Raw genomic sequence first — 24,224 nt, forward strand, 5'->3', positions numbered from 1 at the left:
ATGAAGAATACAAGGGCACAGAGCAGAGACACTCAAGGTAAATCATGCTACATATGCTGCAAATCTGCTATGGACCTTGAAGGGAGAAGATGTTCTTCTGGATTAGGGAAACAATGATGGGATATTAGGTCTCCATTCAGCTGGGGCTCTGTCATTCCAAGGCAGCAATTTAATGCTATCTTAGCTTTCTTATCATCTGAGAGGTACAGTCTTTTATTTCAGTTAACTCTTCAGATAGCTTCATTTCTTAATGTTTGAAAAGGACTCTGTGATATTTAAATGGAAGGTGATAAGGAAGGACAAAATGATATCCTAAAATGTATAGACCATGAGTTTTTGCACTACTTGAAAATATCAAGGTTATCCTCCCCCTCTGCTCCTCCCTAGTGAGGCCACATCTAGGGTACTGTGTCCAGTTCTGGGCTCCCCAGTTCAGGAAAGACAGGGAATTACTGGAGAAAACCCAGGGGAGATCTATGAAGATGATCAGGGGGCTGGAGCATCTCCCTTATGAGGAAAGGCTGAGAGACTTGGGTTTGTTCAGCCTGGAGAAGAGAAGGCTGAGGGGGGATTTCATCAATACCTATAAATACCTAAAGGGTGGGTGTCAGGACGATGGGACTAGGCTCTTTTCAGTAGTGCCCAATGACAGGACAAGGGGCAATGGGCACAAGTTGGAACACGGGAAGTTCCACCTCAATATGAGAAAAAACTTCTTTCCTGTGAGGGTGCCAGAGCAGGGGCACAGGCTGCCCAGGGAGGCTGTGGGGTCTCCTTCCCTGGAGACATTCAAAACCCGCCTGGACGTGTTCCTGTGCCCCCTGCTCTGGGTGTCCCAGCTCAAGCAGCGGGGGTTGGACAAGGTGATCTCCAGAGGTCCCTTCCAACCCCTACCGTTCTGTGATTCTGTGATCACATCACCTGGAACACACCTTAGGAAGTCCTAGGTGGAGCTTGTACCTTTGGCTGACTTGAATCCAAACATTCAGAATCACCTACAAAATGTAACTGGTATGAATTGCCACTGATTTTGTCAAACATATTCCATTGTTCCCACATGAAAGTGAAAAAGAATCTCTCTTTTAGGTAGAAAACTTTTGTATGGGAATTTCCCCACATAATGGGGCTTTTCTAGGAAACTTAGGAGAAGGCTTATATCAGGAAGGTAACTGTCATGAACTCTGATTGTGGCTGCACTGTAAATGTTTCTTTTCCAAGTTGAAAATAAAGATGTAGCCACAAGAGGGAGGCAGAACTCCTATACCAACGTAGTAACTCCGGTAGAAAACACACTTAACCAAAGAAATACATTTTCAAAATTGTCCTGGGGTAAAATTGTCCAATAGCACTCTGAGAGCAATGACTGTTGGCTGTAACTTCTATGAAAGTAGCTTCATAATGCATAGTAAGTGTTAAATGAATAATGTAAGCTGAAAATTAGTAACTAGTGCATCTTTTACTTCAGCCTGAAAATTAGGTAAGAAATTACATCAGAACAGATTGAAACTGATTTTCATGTGCTTTTTGTGAGTGCTGGGAAGGAAAACGGTCCCCAAGCTGTAAGGTGTTTATTTCAAAGGCATATAGTTGTGTTCTTGCCAGGCTCTATCACACAAGGATCGTTTTGTTTCAGGAAGACTTTTTACAAGAAATTACTTCTTAGAAAATACAGCACACGGATGTATTTAAACACTTCTATTTCCATAGAACCTCAGCAAACAGATAAAGCACTATTCACAAATGGTGCTATTATTTATGCTATAAAGTACTTCACTGAGCTGCAGGCCTTCTAGGTGCAGTGAGCTCAGCAGAGAAAGAAGTTTGTCTGGAGGGAGAGGGCAGGTCTGGTGTCTTGTTCTGCTCCAAGGACTATTTCCATAATTTACTCAATGGCATTTCAGAAACTGCAGTCAAGGACTGACAAACCTGGTCAGTAGTCTAAACCCTCAAAGTCTTCAGTCCCTCTTTTCAGTCTTGAACTGTCTCCATCTCATGTCCTGGCCCTCTAGATAGCCTCAAACAAGGAGGAGAAAGGAAGCCAGACCCCATTCACTTACCTGCAGTGCAGTGTCTGACCACTGAGCCGGTTTACAGCACACAATGGTCATTCTGAGCACAGCAGTAGGTTAGAATCCTCAGGAAAGGGAAGGTAGGAGAAAGCTTGTCTTGAAAACCCGAACCGGACTTGGCTATATAACCATCCAGGACCACCGTAGTTTGAGGCACGCACAGGAACAGGAGGTGTGTGTAGACATTTTTCATGCAAATTTATGAGAGGTCCTGGGAAATTTGTTAGTTCCAGAATGAGGCAGCAGCTGCGGGGGGGTTTATTGGATGGGATTAGAGGGCTTGGATGCCCAGACTTGGACTCAGCCCCACTGGTGTACCTCAGGGCGATGGGGGTGTCTGTCTTTTAAAAGAGTGGCCAGAAAATCAAAAAGTCAAACTGGTGTTCTTTCCATCATGCAATGCATAACTGTATAGGCCTATGCATGCCTATACAACACACACACACGCTTTTGTTTTTTAATAGACAGTAGTTAAAAGTTTTCCTTTTACAGCATTTTCTGTTGGCGTTATTTGAAGGGCTTTATGGATGTAAATTTAAATTGATTCTGTGCATGACTGTGCAGACAGGTAAGGGCTACTTGGGTGAAAAGAGCAGGCAAACCACTGAAAAATTAATTTGTCTGTTGGCCGTTTCTCAGCTTAACATGGAATCAGTTGAGGTAGTCAGCTCTTAGAGCCAGTTTTGAGATCTAACTGGTTTTCAGTGTGTCAACAACTGGCCAAATTCTGCATGGGGTTCACAGTCCTGAAAACCAGTGAGCCTTGTGTTTCATTGAGCCTGCCTGATGCAGTGGGTCAGTGGTCCAGGCAAAAACCTGGCAGCTTGCAATGACCACTAGGGAGCAACAGTCCCTTAGCTCGGGTGAACCTGGGCAGCGTGAACACACAGCTGAACGCCTTATCGTTCCACTCTGCAGTTCACTTCTCTAGGTAAGACCCATACCACAAACCACAACTTAACATGCAGAAACGTCATGGTCAACGCACACATTCATCATCCCATATCTTTTAGGTCCTCTGGCCCTGCACAGCTTGAGAGCTGAGTTTGACAATGTGGTTCAGTTCCAAATCCAATGCTATTTGTTCACATAATATTCATACTAAATTTTTTACTATTTTTTCCTTTGTTCCCAGGGTCAGTGTTTGTAGACTGGGACTCCCCAGGTCGCATTTTTTGCATAGGTCCTGACTTGTCACAGGCCTTCATGAGGTATTAGCACACATTTTTCTCTGTTGAGGTTGTAACTTCAGCGTATCCTATTTTGCCGCCCACACTCACCTGGTTATTCCTCTTGTGCCAGCTGTCACTTCCCGACTGCCAGGGACATTTCTTCCTCCTGGGCAAAGGGTACCTATAACAGCTTGGAGGGGGGGCGGGGGGGCGGGGGAAAGAAGCTTGCTGACCGATGCAGTGCAATTTAGACAAGATTTTGATCAAAGGGAGGTGGGGACAGAGGATGCTGCAGCGATTGAGCTCTACTAATCTCTCAGTTGAAAACTGTCTGCAATTTTGCTTTTGTTTCTCTTGAGCAGAAGCCAGGACTCTGCTACAGTTCTGCCTGAATCTGTGCCGACGTGAGGTTTTCCCATTGCATTCTTTTTTAACCTGAGTAATCTCTGTATGAATACAATTGCTGGACTGACCATGCCCTAACAAATTTCTTTGCTTCCACACAGAGGAGTGTTCTGTTCTGTGCAAGAGAAGCTTTTACAAAAGAGGCTCTAACCTTAGGAAATTACTTTCAGCTGTATTCACCTTGTATTCCTCCTATCCCTTCAGCAGCTTTTTAGGCCAAGCTGATTGCTCCCAGTTTATCTACAGCCTCTGGGGCAGTAGCAACTGGGAGACTACAGAAGGCCCCCAACCAGGGAGAGACCAGTCTACCCACACCCCCTGAACCCCAGCACGTGTTTGCTGCATGTTGTGGCACCTCAGTGCAGTTGCAGGCAGTGGTACAGTTACCCCTCTCCATCAGGCTTTGTTGTCCCATTATTCAGGGTTGAGAAAGACACCTTTCATAGCTGGCGTTTAAAATACTATTCCAACTATTTTATATATGGCAGTTGCTGTTTGGCTTCTAAAACTGTAACCAAAGGACAGGAGATTTTTCTGGCACTGGCGTGCTTTGTGTTTCAGACACATCTGCTGTGACACAGACCTGCACCTAAGCAGAAACAATGGGCTGCTTCTCTATCTTCTGCCTTATCTCAGCTGACCTTCAGCAGTTTTTGTCCTCCTCATAAATTTACAACATATCTGGATTAGATGGTAGAGGCAATCATGGCACCTAAGAGCACTACAGAAAACTACGGTGGTTTTTCTGCTCCGAATTGTGCTATCTCACTCTAGTGATGTCTTTTGTTTGGGTACACATTGCGCTGGCACTCTGACTTCTCCATCTCTTGTAGGGTGTTATTTTGGCTTGTCTCGAAGGACTGCCAAGGAACTTTGACCTCCATAGTTTCAAACTTCCAGCTTTTTCTATAACTCTCTTTAAAACCATTTTGCATATTACCAGGCTATCATGGTTAATATAATCCTACTGTCCTGATTTGATAGTGTCATTTCCAAATGTCATTGAATATCTGAATTATTGTAAGTAAATTGCTATTACTAACAGCTAACTAATCTTTCTATTTAACTTTCTGTCTTCTGGCTGACCTGATTTACTCTTGAATAATGAACGTGAGGCATCATTTCCCGTGTACCTCCATGTTCTGATATGGTAAAATGATTGACTTACTGTCAGTTGTACTTACTGTCAGTTGACTTCCTGTCAGTTGTACTCAGGCATACTATGGAGAATGTGCTGAGCTCAGAGCAATAATCTGAGCAGCCCTTATGCCGGGTACCTGATTTTCTTTGGTCAATGAGACTGCCAGGTCTTCAGTCTGATTCAGGGAGTGCTTTTGAGAAAACCAGCAGACTGCAAGTGGTCTCAGTGACTGTGAAACAAGTGGAAAGATGTATGAAATGATACCTGGCTTACTCAAATTTGAAAGAACAGAGAGAATCACAGCAGAAGACTGTAAATAGTTTAGACCTTATCCTTACACTTGCTTTGCAAACAGATGTTCTGATCACAGGAAGACACTGCCCTCGCATGTACTCCTAGCCTTAGCGGTCAGAGAACAGAAGTAGAAGAGCTCCACTGAGCAGAAGCTTCAATTCCCAATTACTTTGTTTCAGGATGGCTTCATTCAAACGTTGGATCCTCTTCTGTACTATATGTCAGCACTGCTCCACCAGTCTGTTACGTGGCTCAAGCTCTAGGCCGGCTCCATTTCCTTTGCAGTCTATTGCTCAGTCTGGATGTTCAAATAATCTCTTTTCTGTATATAGTCCCATTACTTCTAGTTTATGTCCTCCTCTATGCCATTCAAAACACTCCCTTTTCCTCCTCTCAGTTCAAGACTTCTGACTTATCAGAATATACAGCACATACTTCAATTTCACAGTGAAAATGTGGACATGCTGTTTCATCTTAACATTTATTTAAGTTTTCCCATAGTTCAAACAAAACATGATGTCCCATTTCAACTGATAAAATAAAAATAAAAAAACCCCAAACACTTCTACAAAGTTAGCCAGTGTATAGACTTTCTTATTTTACAAAACCAAAAGGTAAGAACATGTTACAAAATAATCATCAAACCAATCAATGCCAATAGTGCAAAGGATGAATTGCAAGTAAGTATAGGAGAGAGAGGGAGGGAGGGTAGGACGGATGGGAGGATGGATGTGTGGGTGGGTGGCTGAACAAAACAGGAAGGCTAGGAACAGCTATGCCTGTTATCACACAAAATTTCATATCTCATACAACTCATGATGTAGATTTAACTTCAGTGGCAGAAGAGGGTAAGTACTTCATCCATAAGTGATCTCTGTGCGCTGCAAATTCTTGTGCTGGCCAGTTCTGGAGATGAATACAGCTATAAACACAAGCTGCTACAAGTCACTGAAAGGCATTTTTCACTCTCTGGAAGAGAGGTGACCTATCAATGGCTTGATTAGTTTGTGTACATTCAAGGGCCAAGGAAATTACTGAGAATTTCATGCAAGCCACGGAGTAAGTACCTTCAGGCTGAACTTTGATTACCTTTTCCTCTTGCTTTCATGCTCCTTTGCATGCAATTGCTCTCCATCCTGGGAGGTGAATGATCAAGAGGGAGTTTTAGCGGCTACTAAGTCACGTGGACAGGTAGACCAACAGGTCTTGGATGTCCTGTTTAGTAAGTATGTCAGCCAGTAACCCACCAGAAAAGGTCAATTATTTCTGCAATGTTTCTTACGATACTGCTACAATGAAGAACCTAAAATCTGTCTCCTTCATAGGATGACTAAATTTGAGTCTAAATAAAGGACAAATACAACATCAGTTACTGTATTTCTCAACTGATTTTGCCCATTTTCCTTTGCTAGCAGTGTCCATAGTTTATAAATATAAAAGGCACTCACTGAAATAAGCTCAGCTTCCCAGAGATGTTGTTCATCTTTACCCCTTATTATCAAACGCTGTTTTAAGTTTATTTTTCTAGGCAAAATTCCCTGCAATACCACAAGTCTTACCACAGCACAAAAATGAAAGAAAACCATAATGAGAAAGAAGGCTGAAAGTGGGAATAGCTTCAGGGAGTAAGTGCATGCTTACCTTGAAGGCACATTTCCTGCACGGAGTGTTTAAGTACTACAAAGCTTTCAAATAAACCAAAGGGCAGTGATTATCTCTTTCTCAAAAGGAGTATTAACCTTAAACTACTCCAAGAGATTTTTCCCAAAGATTAAAAAAAAAAATCATCCCCACTACAGGCACAGCTTGTGTCTAAAGCATTTCTGCTACTCTGAAGCTGACGAACCTCTCAGCTCTTTCCCCCTCACTCCCATCAACAGTCTCTCCAAATTACTATTGTACCCCTATGGATGAAGAGTATATAGTTCACAGGTGACAGTATCTCACACTGAAAAATTGGCACTACTTAATCAAGCAAGAACAGTGAAAGCCTGAAGAACGGCACTTAGGATCCTGGTGTACAAGCGCTCAGCACTCGTAATGGTGCTGGACTGAAAAAAGAATTCAGTGGTGACACCTGGTGATACCAACACTAGATTTTCTAAAGATTTTGGTTGTTGGTGCTCTTCTGAAAAATCAAACTACTTACTCTAGTGCTTCAATAGGAAATACGGTCTTTTGAAACTCTGGCTGAGGTATTAACCTTAAACTCTTGAAAATTCAGTGACAGGTACATCAGAAAAATATTCTCCAGAGATCAGAATGTATTAAAATAGCTTTTTTATAAACCAGAATACTTTTCCAGTTTTGCCTGCATAACTCCATGAGGACTGGAGGACATAGTTGTGTCACACAACTAACTACACAAGAGAGATCAGAGTCAGGCCCATACTCTTTCTTTCATTCATTAACTTTGTATTAAAAAATAAAGAATCAGTGATGAATGAAATTAAGTAAATCCAGAAACCTCCAATATGTTCATCTTTCAGTTTTGGGGTGATGAAATATTCTGGCTGAAGTATGATAGAGACTGAATAGTTTAAGAATTCAACAGAGATGGAAAATTATATTCCTTTGATTTTTCCCCTCTTTAAGGAGTACACCATAATTTTGTTTATTTGCTTTTACATATTTGTGTTTTCAAGGGCTGGGGGCAATAGGCAAAAATTCAGACGCTGAGCCTGCAGACCGGAGTAGGAAATCTCCCAACTGTTCCTTTCAGGGGACATTCTCACACTTCCTCAGCAATGTCTCAGCACTCCTTCAGCCTGGTTTTGTTGCATTTCTTGGTGGTCCTTTTCAGAAACTGTACACTAGGGGCTGCAGTGAAAAACAGGAAAACATCCAGAAGTTCTTTGCCTTTGAAAAGAAGGGAGAATTTTGTAGAGAGAAGTTGCCATGCAACTCATCGCAGCTGACCTGCAACAAGGCTGAGAGTCAGTCATGAATTCAGCCCCATGCTCTCAGATATTTCACAACTTATACATCATGGAATAAATAATAATTATTTTTTCTTTATCAGTAATTTTAATCCTCTGATGACAAAATGCTTCATAGAAGTTAAAAGCATTCTTCCATTTACAGAGGGATGTTACAAATGCTTAGTACTAACTGGTGTGCACCGAGGAGCTCCCTGGGCTTCAGTAGGATGAGCTACAATACTGTATTACATGCTTATTAAGGAGTCATAGAAAGACTGACACTTTGCATATTTACAGCAGTGTGCCTGTGTAAATATATATCACTAGGTTGATTTAGCCTTGCAATTTAGGTGCATACAAAAAGGCATTTATATGATCCCTATAATTTGTTTTAAATTCTAACACTACCAGTTTTAGACTCAATGTAATTAATCTTATGTTTTATTTGGGATTTTAACATTGTTGTGATTTTTATAGGAGTCACAGTGAAAGTAGTAAACTGAGAGTGTATTAATTTTCTGTTATATGAAATGCAAAATAAAATAAATTTATAAGTTTATAAAAAAGCTTTCATTTTAATTCATTATGATTTTAAATTACATTGCCAAGGCTTTCCAAATGTGTGATTTTAAAGCCAGCAGTAACCTTTCAAAAGATAAATGATTTAATAAATTACTTTTTTTACATTTAAAATTACCTCGAGACAAAGTATTACACAAGCCATGGAAACAACTACAAAAAACGCGTACTCTGAACACTGTTTTCTCTGACAATATATATGAATGAGTGACTTTTGCCTTCTGCATTTTTAGTTAGAAAGAAGTTTTAAGACTTGCTGTTACTTTCAGCGAAGTGGAGATGAAAAAATCCCCATGATGGAAGCTTGTTAATTTTCGAAGAGATTTTGGGTCCCAGTTAGTGGGGGTTTTATAAAGATACAAGTTACTTATATTGTAGGTTCAAGATAGAACATGAAAGTAATATTGCGCTGGACAGACTTCCAGTGATTTTCAGGCAGGCGAACAACATTGCCTGTTAAAGTAATCCTGTTCTGACATTTTCAATAACCACCCACCTTATCCATCCAAGAAAACATATTAAAAAACCCAAACCCAAATCCAAATCCCAATATTTTTCCCTTAAATATCTTTCGAGGCAGGAATGATCTAATCTTAGCAAAGTCCCTCCTGTATCACCTCTATTATAAGACACATTCCCTGTTACTAGCAGCCATAACCATGTTCAGTCAAGATAACAGAACAGCCCAGTCTAACAAATAAAAAATTTAAGAAATTACAGAGGCCTTCTTGTAACTTGTGCAGACCCCACAAAAATGTGCACAGTGACTTGTTGCTGTTCAGGGGATGAGACAGGAAGGGGTGAATAAAAGAACAGCTATATGATTAGCTCTCCCGTCTGTATTGCATCTGCTTGACCATTTTACTACGTTTAAGATGCAGAGTTTTTTGATTCTCCAGAATGATGCTCGGGGTTTTCACTCTGTTGACGGCTTCAGAAATGAGATTTTGTATCATTTTTCACTTGATGCTCCCTGGGTTTTATTTGGCAGTTCAGAAGGAAGTAAACCTGCCAATGACCAAACCAACACACATACAGAAAAATGCTTAACGTAGGAGGGAAAGATTATAACTGAGATAAAAGCTGCTTTCTGGTTTGGCTGTGATGGGGGCCAGCCCACACTTCAGTGCAGAACCTAGATGGTGAAGAGGCAGAAGAGGCAGGCTTGACTGTAATGAGTCATTCTGTCTATACCCCAACTGTACGTAAATCATTCCAGCAAAAGCCCGTAGGCCCGCTCCAAACAAGCCACTGACAAGCTTCTTCTCAAAGTACGGATCATCACAAGGAAAAATAATACTCTTCAGAGCATTATTTTAAAAATAGGACTCCATACTTCCTTAAAGAAAAATACCAAAACCCTGCAAGTCCTTTCTTCCAAGTCTGTTAATTTGGCCACCCCCCTTGGGACTTGCAGACGGATCTTCCTTCACTGCGTAACACATTCATTGACATTTGCAGTATCTTCTCCCTTCAGGTCCTCATTCAAGCTTTTTTTCTGCTCTATTTCGACCTGGCAGAGGAAAAAGAGGAAGAACATTTGTAATGAGAACAGAAAACCAAAGATTCAAAAATCTGCCTTAATGGTGGTTCGTGTCCTGCTCAGATGAAGAAACTCTTGGTAAATTGAGAGGGTTGTGAAGAGAAATACACTGAGGAGGAAAGCCGGATTTTATTTACTATAAGTGTTTTCAGTCTAATCAGTTTTACAGTTCAACAGGGTCATGACATCATTTCCAGATGAGATAATGTCATGCAGAGAACTGGTCTCACATACTTTTATATTCATTACCATCCCCAGCTGTACTTTGAATCCAAACCCAGAACCAAATCTGCAGACGATAGGTAGCTTCCTAGTGACAGCAGAAGACCAGCCTCAATTTTAAACTCTGCAAAGACTGATGTACAAAGCAAAGGGATTAATTTTCAAAATGCGCATCTACATTTGCTTTCTAAATTTCAACACCTCCGAAAACTCAGGTGTGATCCAATGTTTAATTCTTAAAAGGGATACTTAGGAAGATCAAATACCACCTCCAGGGAATTTAAGAGACTACTAAAAATGTAATTACAATTACCACTAAAAATATTTGCCATGGGAACCTTCTCAGTATCTCTCATCATTGCTCTTAAAGAAGGCAGGTAGAATGCCAATTTCTCTGCTGAGTGATCAGCTAACATGCAAATTTTGGCATGCTGAGATTCTTGGCAGGTATATATGTAGCGCATTTTCCCATCTGCTGCTCTCCTTAGGGCAGGCAGGAAGAAGAAATATTTAAGCAGAGAAATAATGCAATCCTTTTGTCTGCTGTAGCATTCCCACTGTAGCTACTATGAAGAGCAGCAAAACTCCCTGTTCACGCTCTTACCGTATCAGCTAATCCCCAGTAGCTGGCTGTGCGTATGCTTTTCCACAAAGCAACTGCAAGCAAGTTTATTCCATCTTCGCTGAGGGATAATCCACTGCTTGTTTGCCATGAATCAATAGGCTGCACATGGGTAGCTACTGCACAGAGCCTGGCACGTGCCAAACTCCCACCTCACCTGCCCATGGTGTTTTATTTGTCTGCCCACACTTTTCAAGACAATGAAGTATGCAAAATAACCATGGTGATTGCCTCGTGCTCAGTTTTACCTTGTAACTGTAGTGTGCTGAATAGTTGACCCACTTCCTCACGTTGGTCTTGTCCTCAACAGAGATGGACCGAACAGTGGCTTTGGACGCAGAAGTGGTGGGCATGTCAAATTCCACATCTACATAGCGGACAAAACTGGAAGGCACTTCCCGGTCAGAGCCAAGCTCTAGGTGACAGAAGAAGCAGTGAGGATGGCCAGAAGCTGGAAAAGAGTGCAAACAGATATGAAAGTTGTGTTGGATGGATCAGAAAACACAACATCCCAACATCATGAAACTGCAAGATACAAGAATCTGCCTGGGTGAACTAGCTCGTAGCAAGTGACACTATCTTACCTGTTTCAATGCTGTTGGGAGTTTCCAGAGGAATTAAACAAACTGCAAAAAGGACTATCAATCACTCTAGTTTGCTTTGAGTGGGTGAAAATACAAGATGTAAATCAAGCACAGTAGGGTAAAGGTATTTCCCCTCTCTGATTCCCCCAGTGTATGTAACATGCTAAGTACATTGTGGCCCATCCTTCTAAAACGTCAGGTATTGGTAGTAAGGAAAGGTAGGATTTGGCAGATATTTCACGTTTATTTGAAACCATTATCCCCTTTTTTAGCAAAAGCAAATATACTGGATAAGGTTAAATAATTTTCCTGTGTTCAAAAAGCAAATTTTTGCACAACTTGGAAATAACTATTTATCACTTATTCTAACCCATAACAAGGTGCCTAGTCATTAAAGAGGGCAAGGTAAGGAAGTAATCTTGTTTAGCTCTGTCATCTGTAAATGATAACCTTTGTTGTTATTTTTTCCCCTTTGTTTTGCTGGACAGTAGTGTTCTTCAAAAATTGAAGTAGGGACTGCTAGTCAAGCTAGGTTGGTTTTATTTCTGACTGCTGCCAACTCCCAGAGCTCTTGAGCAAGTCATTTAAGGTCTGTGCCTTACTTCCTCTGTCTGCAAAATGAGGATGAGTGCCTTCAAAGCCAGCTTGGGCTTTCTGATTGAAGGGATCCTATTATCTAAGCATGTGTAAATGAAAGTAATGTATAAATAAATTAATGGAATCCTTGTCTGCCACTGTTACAGGCTTTACGATATCTGACTACTTGTTCTTTGGGAAAGCTCTTCTCCATACAGCTCAGCAAGGTGTACAGGACAGAGACAAGGAAGGATGAAGGCAGGCAGAATAAAAAGAACTGAATGGGGAAAGCCCAGAAGGTCCCCATGGGAAGAGGAGGAAAACAGCACCTGTCTTTACAAGACCTGCAAGCCTGGGCCTTGAAAAGGAAGTCCGTTCCTCATCCAGAGCTTAGCCCAAAAGTCAGCCATGCTGAGCTGAAGCTTGAAAAGCAAGGTTTGGAATTTTGAGATATTACTTGTCCCAACAGAAGGAAATTGAGCAGTCTTTAGAGGGCTCAGGCATTGCAATGTCCCACTTAACCTCTGAAATAGAGTTGCAAAACAATTTAAATCTGGTGTAAGTCTGGGTAAAAATTTAATTGAGTCAGCCTCATAGTTCCAAACAGTCTAGGCAGAGTTTTCCTCACAACTGGAAGGTTTATAAACTTATGTCTGTGTAGCAAATCCAACGAGAGGCTATGCAGTTCAGCAGGAACCACAGAGATATGCAGCACCAAAGCTGGAGCCAAACTATGAGTATCAGGCAGATAAAAGCTCGAGTTCTGCAAGCATTAAAATACATCACCTGCTTTTCATCAGGATTAATTAGCTGCCCTGGTTCTAGGGTAAGATGGGATCTCTCTCTGACAGCGCTTCTTAGCTTTTCTTACCTGGAGCACACCTTTTCTAGATAAAAAGCAGTGGTGCACAGCAGACCTTCAAGATGACCCCACCAACATAGGCTAGCAGCAGCCCCATGAACTCTCATGGAGAACATTCTGCCCTCCAGCACTGCAGGGCTTTCGCTTCTGCCCATTTCTTGAGCTTGGCTGTAGTGGGCACACCTGTGATGGCAGTGCGTTCAGCCTCTGCCATGGGACATTTGGGTGCTGCACATACCTGGGAATCACTGGTCTCTGGCACCGCGTTATGAAGGTGCCTAAAAATGAGTCATTCCTGGCTCAAAAATTCTGTGTTCAGCACTCAGCACTGGCAACCAACTCCTAGTCTCAGGCTCCCCATCCATTCATATCTCCCTCCTCACCCTGTACCAGTCTCAGCAGACTCCTCATCGTAATCCTTCCTGCTCATCTGCTTTCCTGTGCTTTTCCTCTCCTCTCGTTTGCTGTGGGTTGCAGCAGAGGTACACAGCAGTCAGGAGATGCAGCTCTGGCACAAGCCACATCCACAGCTACAAAGTGTTCAAGCTTGCACCACTACACTCCTGAGCTGGCGTGTGCTCAGTTGCTTTTGTGAAGGTAACACTGGGAAGTTTTTAACTGGGTTTGAGCACACTGCATCACAGGTAGCTTGGGAGATCTGAGCTTTTAAACTCTTCATAATTTCAGCTGGACATATGGAACCAGCAACCACTCTTCTAACACACTTGAATGTTGGTGGATATTCACAGGCTCAAAAAAAAAAAGGGAGGGGGAAATAAAGGGGAAAAAATCAACAACAACAAAAAAATGCAATTAACAAAGCAATTTTTAAATAATTTAATTTCTTCTTGTAGGAGTACCCACTAGCAGAAAACACCAAGCACAACACAAAAAAATATGGAAGTTATTGATTTAAACCAGCTCAGCATGGTAGGCAACCAGATGAACTGACTAAGAAAGGAACTCCTCCACCAAAGCTATAGCAAAAATGCCAAGCACATCAGCGTTCATTAGTGTCCCGAGTGTGAGGCACACAAGGTGCAACTTTTATAGACCTTCTGCTCAACAGGCTGATTCAGAGCTCTTTCTCTGCTGGACAGGTACAGTTCTTAGTAAAATCAGGAGGAAATCAAAAGACTGCTTTTGTTTTGCATTTCTTGCTTCCTTGAGGTATAACATTTCATTCTGACAATCAAGGATCTGATAATATAATTCATATATATGCCTGGGTTACTGTGATTGGAGGGAATCTGTTCCAAATGACTCTGGTGTCCCAACATATCTGGATTAAAGGATTTGATTTACTTCAGAAACTATACCAGGCAGGATGCCTGAGATCCACAGCCAAACTAGATGAAAGTTCAAATAACCATATCCAAGGCTGTGCATAGAGGCTACATCCCTGCTTTGCTGGAAAAGTGTTTTCCCACGATCGAAGACTGGGCGGATGTTTTCCTAATATTCTGCTGGTGGATTAAAAAACAACAAACACGTGGATCCCAGCCAGCTGCAACTGAAGATCTACACAGCCTGTAAATAGGCTTTCTTTATCAACTGCTTTGATCATATTAATTGTGCATATGAGAAGAGCAATAAACTTTAACAAGCTGTTTTGGAAAGGATTTCAGCAATGTGCTCAGCACAATCCAGTTCATAGTTTCTTCTTAGGTCAAATCATAGTCAGAGTACATACAGTCCTTCAGATGTCATATGCTTTTCAATGTTCCATCATAAGCAGACGCTTTGGCTACAAAGTAATACAGACGGTGCTGATAACAAGTTCCCATAGTGAGAATGCAAAGAGCCCCACCCCATTAAAAAGCACAAAGAGAAAACATTTGGGTAAGACAGAGAAGCTGCTGAAATAATTCTTAACAACTGGGAGCGAGGACACTACAACCTGAACGCAAGCAGTGAGCTTCAGGAGGGACCAGCTCTCCTCCCCTGTGGGGCTGCGGTACTGGCCGTCAGGGCAGACGACAGGCAGGGCGGATGGTGTCGTACCCCTCATGTCTACACAGAGCCCGCACCAGTCTGCGTTCAGGGGATGGCGTGAAGCACAAGAGATCCAAGTGCCTACCTGGAGACCTCTGTAGTTCCTGGGATCGCGTTTGCAAGGGACTGATCTGTCAGAGCACACAATGGGGATGAACAAAGGGTCCCACAGGAAGGCTGTGCCTACGCATGTACTTTTATAGGCACACGGGGCTGGCAGATAGGCATGTGTGCTGGAGGAAGTCATGCAATGCACGTGCCCCAGGTCGTCTGGACAGGCTATGTGGCGTCTGGAGGCAGGGTGGAGCTGGAGACTGTGGCTACCTGCAGCACTTCTCACCAGCTGCAGTGTGATGCCACCACCTCTCTCCTGCTCTGGAGTCCCAGGCACCACAGCAGTTCATTAGCAGACCAGACATTTACAGAGGACCCGGAGTGCTGTTAAGGCTGAGTTGCAGGTGCCACAGTAAGAGAGCCTGAAGTGCAAGCAAGGGGAATATTTTTATACTTAGTGCTTGAGAACTGCATCATTTATAGGGACACCTGCAAACAGGCAGTGGTGAGTTATTACATGACTTGTGGGTCATGTTGGAAGTAGACCATACATCATCATCATCATCAGACATACATGAGTATCATGTGGCCAGAAGTGTACACGGTCCATCAGGCAAATCTAAGAGGGAGTGGAAATCAATGCTTTTGAGTACCATTTATATCCCTTTTTGTTTGCCATATAATTTGAGTATGGAAAACTATGGGACAAGTACTGTCAAGAAATGTAAATAGTCCTTGAGAGACAAGGTCAGATTTAAACTACACTTGGCCTGCCCTATCATCACTTTGGGATTCCCTCTCTCTCATGTACCTCATGTGTCCTAGCCAAGACAGTGCTTGCAAGGCCCTTCCTTTCCCTGAAATTACATCTGACCTGACCGGAGGGGTGAGGACACTCTCTTCCTCTCAGGATGTAAACAAATACTAACTGCACTGCATTCTGCACGGTGACACTGATGGGTAGATGCTCTGTGGCAGAGCTCCAAAAGCAGTGCCAAGTCTGTGATGCATTTCCCCTTGACACAGGGTATAAATAATAAAGCCTCACACTGGGAGAGATGAGATCAAGGAAACAGGAAACATAGATCAACATCTCCCGCAAAGTTGAGATGGGTAAGGGAGCATCACCTCACAGGAGGCAGGGGAGCCAGGAGTTCTGCCTCTTCCTCTGGTTTGCTACTGGCATGTTCCGTGATTGTGTTAAAGTTTGGGAGCTTTTGTTGCCCCAGCTGTAATGTCTATACGGTACACGGAGATCTTTGGAGAGAAGATGCCACAGAAGGGCCATCTCGTTCCCAGAGCTCAGGCAGACAGCAAAGTGAGATTCTCCTCTCAAGCATGTTATTGCTCACGAACAGCCTGAGGTTAATTTTTCACTGCAATATTTCTCTTGAGTTCCCAAGCTCTCCTTATGCCCTGCACTACAGAAAACATGGTGCCTTCGTTTTTGTCAGTGATATCCCTCCAAATTCGTAACCTATGGTGTAAGCTGGCACCCTTGGGCTGAAATGTGATAAAAAGATCAGAAGATGTGGATCACTGTTTTGCTGCCACTATAGCTCAAACTCAGGTAAAACACATGTCCTTAGAAAGTCCAAATCTGGTACAACACTGAACTTTCAGAGAACATCAAATACATAAACCCACCCAGTCACCCAGCTCCATTACTACAGCATTAATACTAAAAAGTGCATCTCATTTGTAAAAAGCTAGTCTAGATGAGAGAAATCAAGAAGTAGAATTCACTATGAGTAAAAATAAATCCAAGTTGTCTAGCATTATTGCACACCACGGATGAAAGGCAGGAAGTGGAATGACTGGCAGTGATGGCCAAAGGGAACAGTAGCTTGCTCATATTATTGGAATGTTTAATTATGAACATGTTACTAGAAGTACAAAGGCTTGTGGGGTTTATGCTGGTATTCTCTCTTCACGTTTAAGCTGTATTTACCCGTCTGCGGTGATTACAGAAACATGGCCACAAACTGGTGTTTGGATTTTTTTTTTCATGGTTGCACAATATCTTCTGTCCTGCTACAATCCCATACCTGACACTTTGCAGGCATTAGTTGTGGTATATGCATTGAAATATATAGCACTGGCCCAGTACGCTTGGCAATGCATAGAAAAGAAATCACATGTGCTGGAACTACAGCAATATATATGGTCCTGTCATTCAGCCCCGTAGCATAGTATTTTGCCTTTGCAAGGTATCTGAAAAAGCCCTGCTTCCAGTAACACTACTGAGCACACAGAGATGTTTGATGCCTACGTCCCATAATGCACTGATAAAAGCAGAGACATAAGGCATATTTTTGTATCTGGAAGACCTGAATCTGTTTTTAGCATTAGCATCTTTGTAGGATATGTAAAACTACTGCACTGAAGGGTCAGATAAATACTTCATGCGACTAACTGATGTCCTTTGATATACTACAGAGGATGATTTATCCCTCACCATGTAAACCCAGTATTCCCTATCTTCCAAAATACGTAACTCCTTTTAGTTTATTCCTGCAGAGATGGTACGCACCACTCACCTGAGTTTTTGTCAGGCAGTCGGTTTATTCTCCATACAATGGAATTAAAGGCATGCTCATATTTGGCAGTTCCCAAAGTTACTCTCATTACTGGCTCAGAACCAGACAGACTGGTTGATCCAAAAGTGGCCCCCTTGTTCACCTTGGCTTTCAAAGATTTCTCCCCCAGAACACTCTCCCGGCGGAAGTTCTTCACCCACTCGTTTGGCACTGGGTAGCGGATCATCACATTTTCACAAGGGACCTGAGTTAAAGGATCACGGTTGGAAGAGAACCCAGTGGACATCATCAGCCAGCTCTGCACCTCCACCTCAGCACCATTGATGCTGGCAGCTGTCCTCAGAGTAAAAGGCAAAGTTTTCTCAGCAAAGACAGTTCTGAATCGCATCAGTTCAAACCGGCAGGCATCCAAGGGGTTGAACAGGATAATACGGGAGTTATTAAACATATCCTCATCCACACATGAATGGAACCGACAGCTGTATAATTTAATCCACTTAGTGGTAGTAGTGGGCATAATATCCTGCCTTGCAACTATTTCATTCCCTTTGATCAGGATATCATTAAGGCCCAGTCTGCATTCTGCCAGGCCAGAAAGGAAGCTGAGAACATAGATATGGGTCAGCACACTGTGCTGGAGAATCGCACTGTCTCCTTTGGCCAAGGTGCCATGAAACTCATCCCTGACATCAACTGTGATTTCTTCTTCCTGATAGTTTAGTCCCACTGTGCTCAGATCTGTTGATGAGGCTGGCAAGTTCATCAGTGTGTCTTGCACAGCAGTGATGAAGCTAAGGAAGTCTTCATAATCCGTAGTCCCAAGCTTGATAATTTGTTCTCTCTCTGCTGTGTGAGTAATGGCTGGTTTAGGCTGATACTTCTTTTTCTCCTTGTAGGTTGTGCGGTCCAACCGCACACTGTGTATCCTTCCATTCTCATCATAGTTCTGGAGTTTACGCTCTGAAATCTCATGATTGATTTCAAGTTTGAATTCTCGGAAAGGCTTCTCCAGTCCTTTCTCATAAAAAAGCTGTATACATCCACTGTCAGTCAGCTTGACGTATATTGGTCCCCAGTGCCTGGATGACATGATATTCTTCTTCTCTGGGATCCTGAGCATCATTGGCCATCCATCCTTTGGCTGAGCTGGTGCCAGGTTAAATAAGGCTGCATCCAGATCATATGGCATCATGGGGTCATCATCAGGCAAGGTAGGGCTGCTCATACGATCTGGGTCTCCAATCTGGAGTTGCTTGAGCTGCTCTACAGCATCTGTGTGGGTTACATTTTTGTTTGCCTCATGGAAACTGATGGTATCAGGCTCTTGATGGAGAATAATGAGAGAGTCTCTTTGGCTTTTGCCTGGAGCACTGGAGACAGAAGAACTTTTGGAACGCCTGTCTCGCTCCTCAAAGAATGAGCTGAATGGATTGATGGGTGAGGGTTGGACATCTCGCAGAGATTCATCCAGGAAGGGATTAGTAGCACTCCATGGGGGTGTTTCAACAGAAGGCAACTTGGCTAAGGAGGAGAGATCTAGTTTTTGAATTTTGGAGAGGTCACCCAATGTGCTTTTGGGACGTTCTCTCTTCTTAAAGGATGTAGTGAGGTTGAAGTTAACATCTGGAGTCTGTGTTTCTGCAGGTGGGGTGTCTGTTTTCAAGGGGGAAAGGTTCTGCGGTGAAAAACTGACTTCATTGTCATCAAAAGTCACCCAGCTGGGAAAGCGAACTGTGGTTGGGGTAGATGAGTGCCCATTCATGGAAGTGGTGTTCAGCTGCCAGTTGACAGCCTCCATATCTACCTCTTCATCTTCCTGGAGAGACGAGGAATTGTCTTTAAAAAAAGAGGGGAGGGGAGGAAATTTCAGCTAATTATTCTGAAGTTACCTAGTTCTCTCCACTAAAAGAAAATCACAATTGTTTGCATGCTCAGGAAAGGCCTATTCATATACTGGGCAAGAAAGATAATCAAAAGACTTGGCTAAAATGCTGAAGAGTCTGGCAAGAATTAAATAAAAAATAGATTCAGCCAGTTTTAAATGGACACATTTAAAACTAAGAAACACAGAAAAGGAATGCAAGAAAAAATAGGAAAGGAATGTCAGCAATGATTGTATTGCTCTCATTCAAACATAATAACCTAAAAAAGAAACTTAGCCCATATGTTGTAGCAATTTTTTAAAGGTTCCCTCTCTAAACTTGCAGGCTGCATTTCTTCTCTCTGCTTATCTCTCTCCCTTGTTCTCATTTTTTTCCCTTCTGTCGCCATACCCTTTGCTCTACAGAATAATCTAGTGGGGAGAGGGAACGAACACTGAGGAAGGACACTTCTCCACTCCTTCCCCACATACTTGTCTGCCTCTTTGCTGTTACCACAAAAGCACATGGGGATATGGTGAAGGCACCATAAAAGGCACCTCAGTGGCATTTTTGCCCAGGATGTGTTCAGCAAAGATGCTCTTTGGCTTACCCAGTGGAAAACAGTCTGCCAGTCCTGAAAAGTCTCTTGGAGAAGCTGTGATCTAGAGATGTCTATCAGGATAAGGAAAAACATATTTTTTACTTGTATTGTGGAAGCTGTTCTCAACCTCCAACAGGACATGACGCCTTTGACTGGTATTTTGCTAGTCTCTGGCTCTGCCAAAACACTTCTCAGAAACCTGCATCATACTGTGCTTTTCCAATCCCAGCTCTATCTGGAGGTCATAGAGGCAGTGTTGATAAGGTATTTTCCAAAATGAGCATAAATTCTCAGAGTTCAGAAATTAAAGGGTTTTCTTCCCATTTTCTTCCCACTGGGCTAATGAATCAGAGTGCTACTCAAAATGAGCAGCCAGCATGAAATTATACTCTGCATCCGTACTATGGGTTTGTTCTACATTTGATACAGCAATGCTAGCATTTCTGCCTTTTTTTTCTGATAAATCTATAGATCCCATGTTTTACACAAGTCACTGTTCTTCAGTACAAGCAGAAAAGTGAGTGTAAAATGTTGCACTTTGCTACGGCTGTACACCTTTGATGTGAGCGTATTTTACAGTATTAACAACAACAAACTGCTACCAGTTCCCCAAAAAGATGAGCTTGATTTCCATTCTGACTCAACCATAACAGACAATTTGAATTTTTATTCCAGTTACCACTTAGAATGTGAAATAGGGAATATTCATGTTAGCCAAAGTCCTGCCATTAGCTCATTATAATGTCTTGGGTAATGTGATTTTCTGGGCCCCTCAGCCCAGCTGTATGGAAGTTCACCCAACCTTTTGATCTAAGGTCAAAACACATCGTGCAAGTTCTGAGGGTTATTATAATTGAGAATTATATATGGAGCAGAATGATACCAATTTGTTTTTCAGGCCGCAATAATAACAAAGCAAAACCAAGAACAGATAGCTTTTACAGACTATCCTTCATTTCAAAGTGTGTTTGAAAATAAGTGACACTATCTCAATTTCTTAGACTTTCTACCCAGCTTTGCACAACTCCTCTCTGTAGTCCCTGCTACTGGTTGCACCACTAGGTATAGTGGTGGGTCCTTTACCTGTTAAGTTTTGCCACAAGACTATAAATAGACCTGTGGGGGAAAAAAACCAAAAAGTCAGCTGATTGTCATTCATAACCCCACCTTAAGTGAGAAAGTAATAAAAACCCAGCAAGGATAATGTGATGTTGTTCTGATCCTCAGGTCCTCACCAACACCTTTTACATTGTCCCATACCTTTCCCGCACTTTCGTTAGCAAGCATGCTATCTGAAGCAAAGCAAAGGCAATGGAAAGATGTGATAAGAGTCTCTGTTTTTATGGTATTTCTGGCAAAACATTCCCCATTTCTTTTAGGACTTCTAAAAGTCCTGTGTTGATAAGATCAGGGTTTCTTAAGAGCTACCACCATTATCTGCAATTATGATTTTCCTCTTTCCTGTATCTTAGCTTTTGAATTGCAGAAACCAAATGTGATTCTACAAATAAAGTATTAACACTTCTGGTAAGTTTGAGAGAGGTCGATGAGAAGACCTCTTTGAGACTTCATGTGAAAAACACACAGAAATCACCTGACAAAAATTCTTTCTAAACTGAACAAGTTTTATAAAATAAATTGCTTATTTGATCCAGATGCCCAGAAATGCAGAAGAAACATTAAGAGAAGATAGCTTTATAAATGTAAGCATTTGTGTAATTTTATTTTCTAGAAAAATCAGTAAACTGGTATTTGATTTGATATGTGGAAGTGTCAAATCTGGAAAGTGAAATAAACTTTCCTTCCCAAACTAAAAACAAAAGTACATTCTTCTGTGGCCAAAGAACCATATGGTTGGGTTTACAAATATTTGAAGAATACAGAGGTGGTTCTAGAAAAGACACGTTTTTAGCTTTGTCTGTAAGAGTATGACTAATAGCAGGGAGGATGAAAATAACAATATGCTAATGCAGGTAAAGCATCTACAGAAAGTTCCTGAGAACTAGATGAAACACCATGTATATCCCAAGAGAAATATTGGCACTTCTGCTGCAAAAGCACATACAGCATGGTGAAAAATCTTGACATTGCTAGAGGATGGCTTAGACAATGACTTGGGTTTTTTTCCCTTCTTGACTTTTCAAGAGTACCTGAACATGGGTGATAATGTTTAAAATGCAGATGTCCTTCAACCTGGCAGCACCCCAGTAGGTCTGGGAGAGGACACCTAAGAGGAAGTGATCCCCTAGATGAACTTCTTGCTTTTGTAACTGTTTTCAAAATTCCCTCCTACAAAATAAATCAAGATAATCGCTTGCTGATAGGGTGCGGACAGTCTTCAACTCAGAGTGACTACTGGCTGAGAAAAGACTAGATCTGCATAAAAAAAAGGCAGAAGTGACCAAAACAAAGCACCTGTTTTCTTCTTTCTTGACAGACTTTGATTTCCTAAGCAAATTACTTTGATAGGTGTTTACTTTGCAAAATTAAAGTATCTTTTAATTGTCTGACCTTGCCAGATTCCAATCTGACCGGTTGCTCCAGCCAGCTACAAAACACAGGAGCAGATTTACCAAGGAGGTGAAGGGGACAGTAGCTCTGTCTTCTTTCCCAGTGACACCAGCGACACGTGAGCTCTGGGGCAAGCAGCCTCAGGCTGCCCTCAGAACTATGCATCTCTGCATTCATCCCCTCACGTAAGTGGTGCCTGCAACCAGCACTGGCCTACCTTACTACATACATGCCTGAACATCATTACCAAGCCGTTAAATAATTTGGAAGCTTAAGTCCCTTATGAACAATAAAATGCCAACCTGCATTGTAAGTTGGTTTTTTTTTTTCCTATCCACAGACTTCTTAATGTTTTGTTGGCTTTACAACTGGGCAGTAGCAAAAGCGTTAATGATTTCAGGTAAAAACATGTTACTTATGCCTGGGGGAAAGCAGCCATCCAGCTGCTAAAGGACATTGATATTGCAAACTGTTCATGACTGAAACTGTGCCACAGAAGTAGGAAGACCTGAGAGTGTTACACACCTTTCAAAAAGAAAGCCAGATAACAACTTTAAGAAATATATCTGAGCAAAAGCCTGAATTTTGAATTTTCTGAGTATTCATCTGTTCAGCCTCTTGACAGAAATTAGCTCAGAACTTCATGGCATGACTGTTTCTGTTACCTGAACGTATCAACTTACATTTAATTCAGATAGCTCTACTTCACACTTCAATCTGTAGTACAGCCATACCCTTAACGGGGTCACACCTTCCAATGGGGTACTTGCTTCCTTTATGTAGCCAACACCAGTCTTTCAAAGCAAGCATTGCTAAGTTTTCTGTTGGCATAGCTGGATCTATTCTAGGACATTTGCCTCGAAAGTAATCTACATAAAGTCCACCAGACATTGATATACAGGCAGGTAGTACTTCAGACGTGGCCTTTAAAGATCTATCAGGTCAAGAGGATGCCAGTTACAAAACGTGTAATGTCTCTGTATTGATAAGCAATGATTGGAAAGCAAAAAGTGCTGACAGAATCTGGGAGAAATCATGGACGAGGTTGTTGTGCAGCTATCTCTCCATGACAAAGGTTATACTTTCACATACTTTCTGTGATGTCCATATCTGGTCATTTCCTTGCATTTCTTTTCCATATCCAAGTCACAACAACTGTGTCTGTACACTTTTTGTTTGGTGGTCTGTCATGTCTCTGATCCTCCCCTGACTGATAGCGAGGTTTAAAGCCAGCAGGCCATTGTTCTGAAGTGACAGGACCAGACTCCTATTTCCAGCCTGGCCACTGACCTGCTACGTGGCTCTGAGGAAAACGCCTCATCGCTTTCACTCTTGCAGCTTCTGGTTCTCTTCCCACTTCTTGTAATTTTTGACTGTAAGACTGTTAAAGATGGAACAGTGGTTGTTCCACTGCACTACAGTATCCAGCATGTTTCTAGGACTCTCACAGAACACAGTGCAAATGTGTAAATGTCACAGATTTGTATATAAACCGACAAACTGATTCAATTAATATTTCTGTTATATCTATGCACTTGCAAACAGTTTCAAGTTTGGTACAAGCCATGAAGCCAGGCCTGGTTTTGTAAGCTTTCCTGTTTATCACAGCTCTTTTAGTGGTGGAAGGTCAAATGTGTTACTGCTGCAGACATCAGTGTAACTTCCTCTAGC

General features: G+C 42.1%; 1 protein-coding gene across 1 annotated transcript in view; it reads right to left on the reverse strand.

Moving 5' to 3' along the window:
- Positions 1-8,549: 8,549 nt before the first annotated feature.
- STON2 (stonin 2) overlaps positions 8,550-24,224 on the reverse strand; it is an 81,506-nt gene continuing 65,831 nt past the window's right edge. The window contains exons 5-7 of the mRNA XM_075103648.1: positions 17,580-19,415; positions 11,217-11,419; positions 8,550-10,094 (exon numbers count right to left, since the gene is read on the reverse strand). Coding sequence (XP_074959749.1) covers positions 10,011-10,094; positions 11,217-11,419; positions 17,580-19,415 — 2,123 coding nt within the window. The 3' untranslated portion in view covers positions 8,550-10,010. The remainder of the gene's footprint in view (positions 10,095-11,216; positions 11,420-17,579; positions 19,416-24,224) is intronic.

The sequence above is a fragment of the Phalacrocorax aristotelis genome, chromosome 9, assembly GCF_949628215.1.
Source record: "Phalacrocorax aristotelis chromosome 9, bGulAri2.1, whole genome shotgun sequence".
Classification (NCBI taxonomy): domain Eukaryota; kingdom Metazoa; phylum Chordata; class Aves; order Suliformes; family Phalacrocoracidae; genus Phalacrocorax; species Phalacrocorax aristotelis.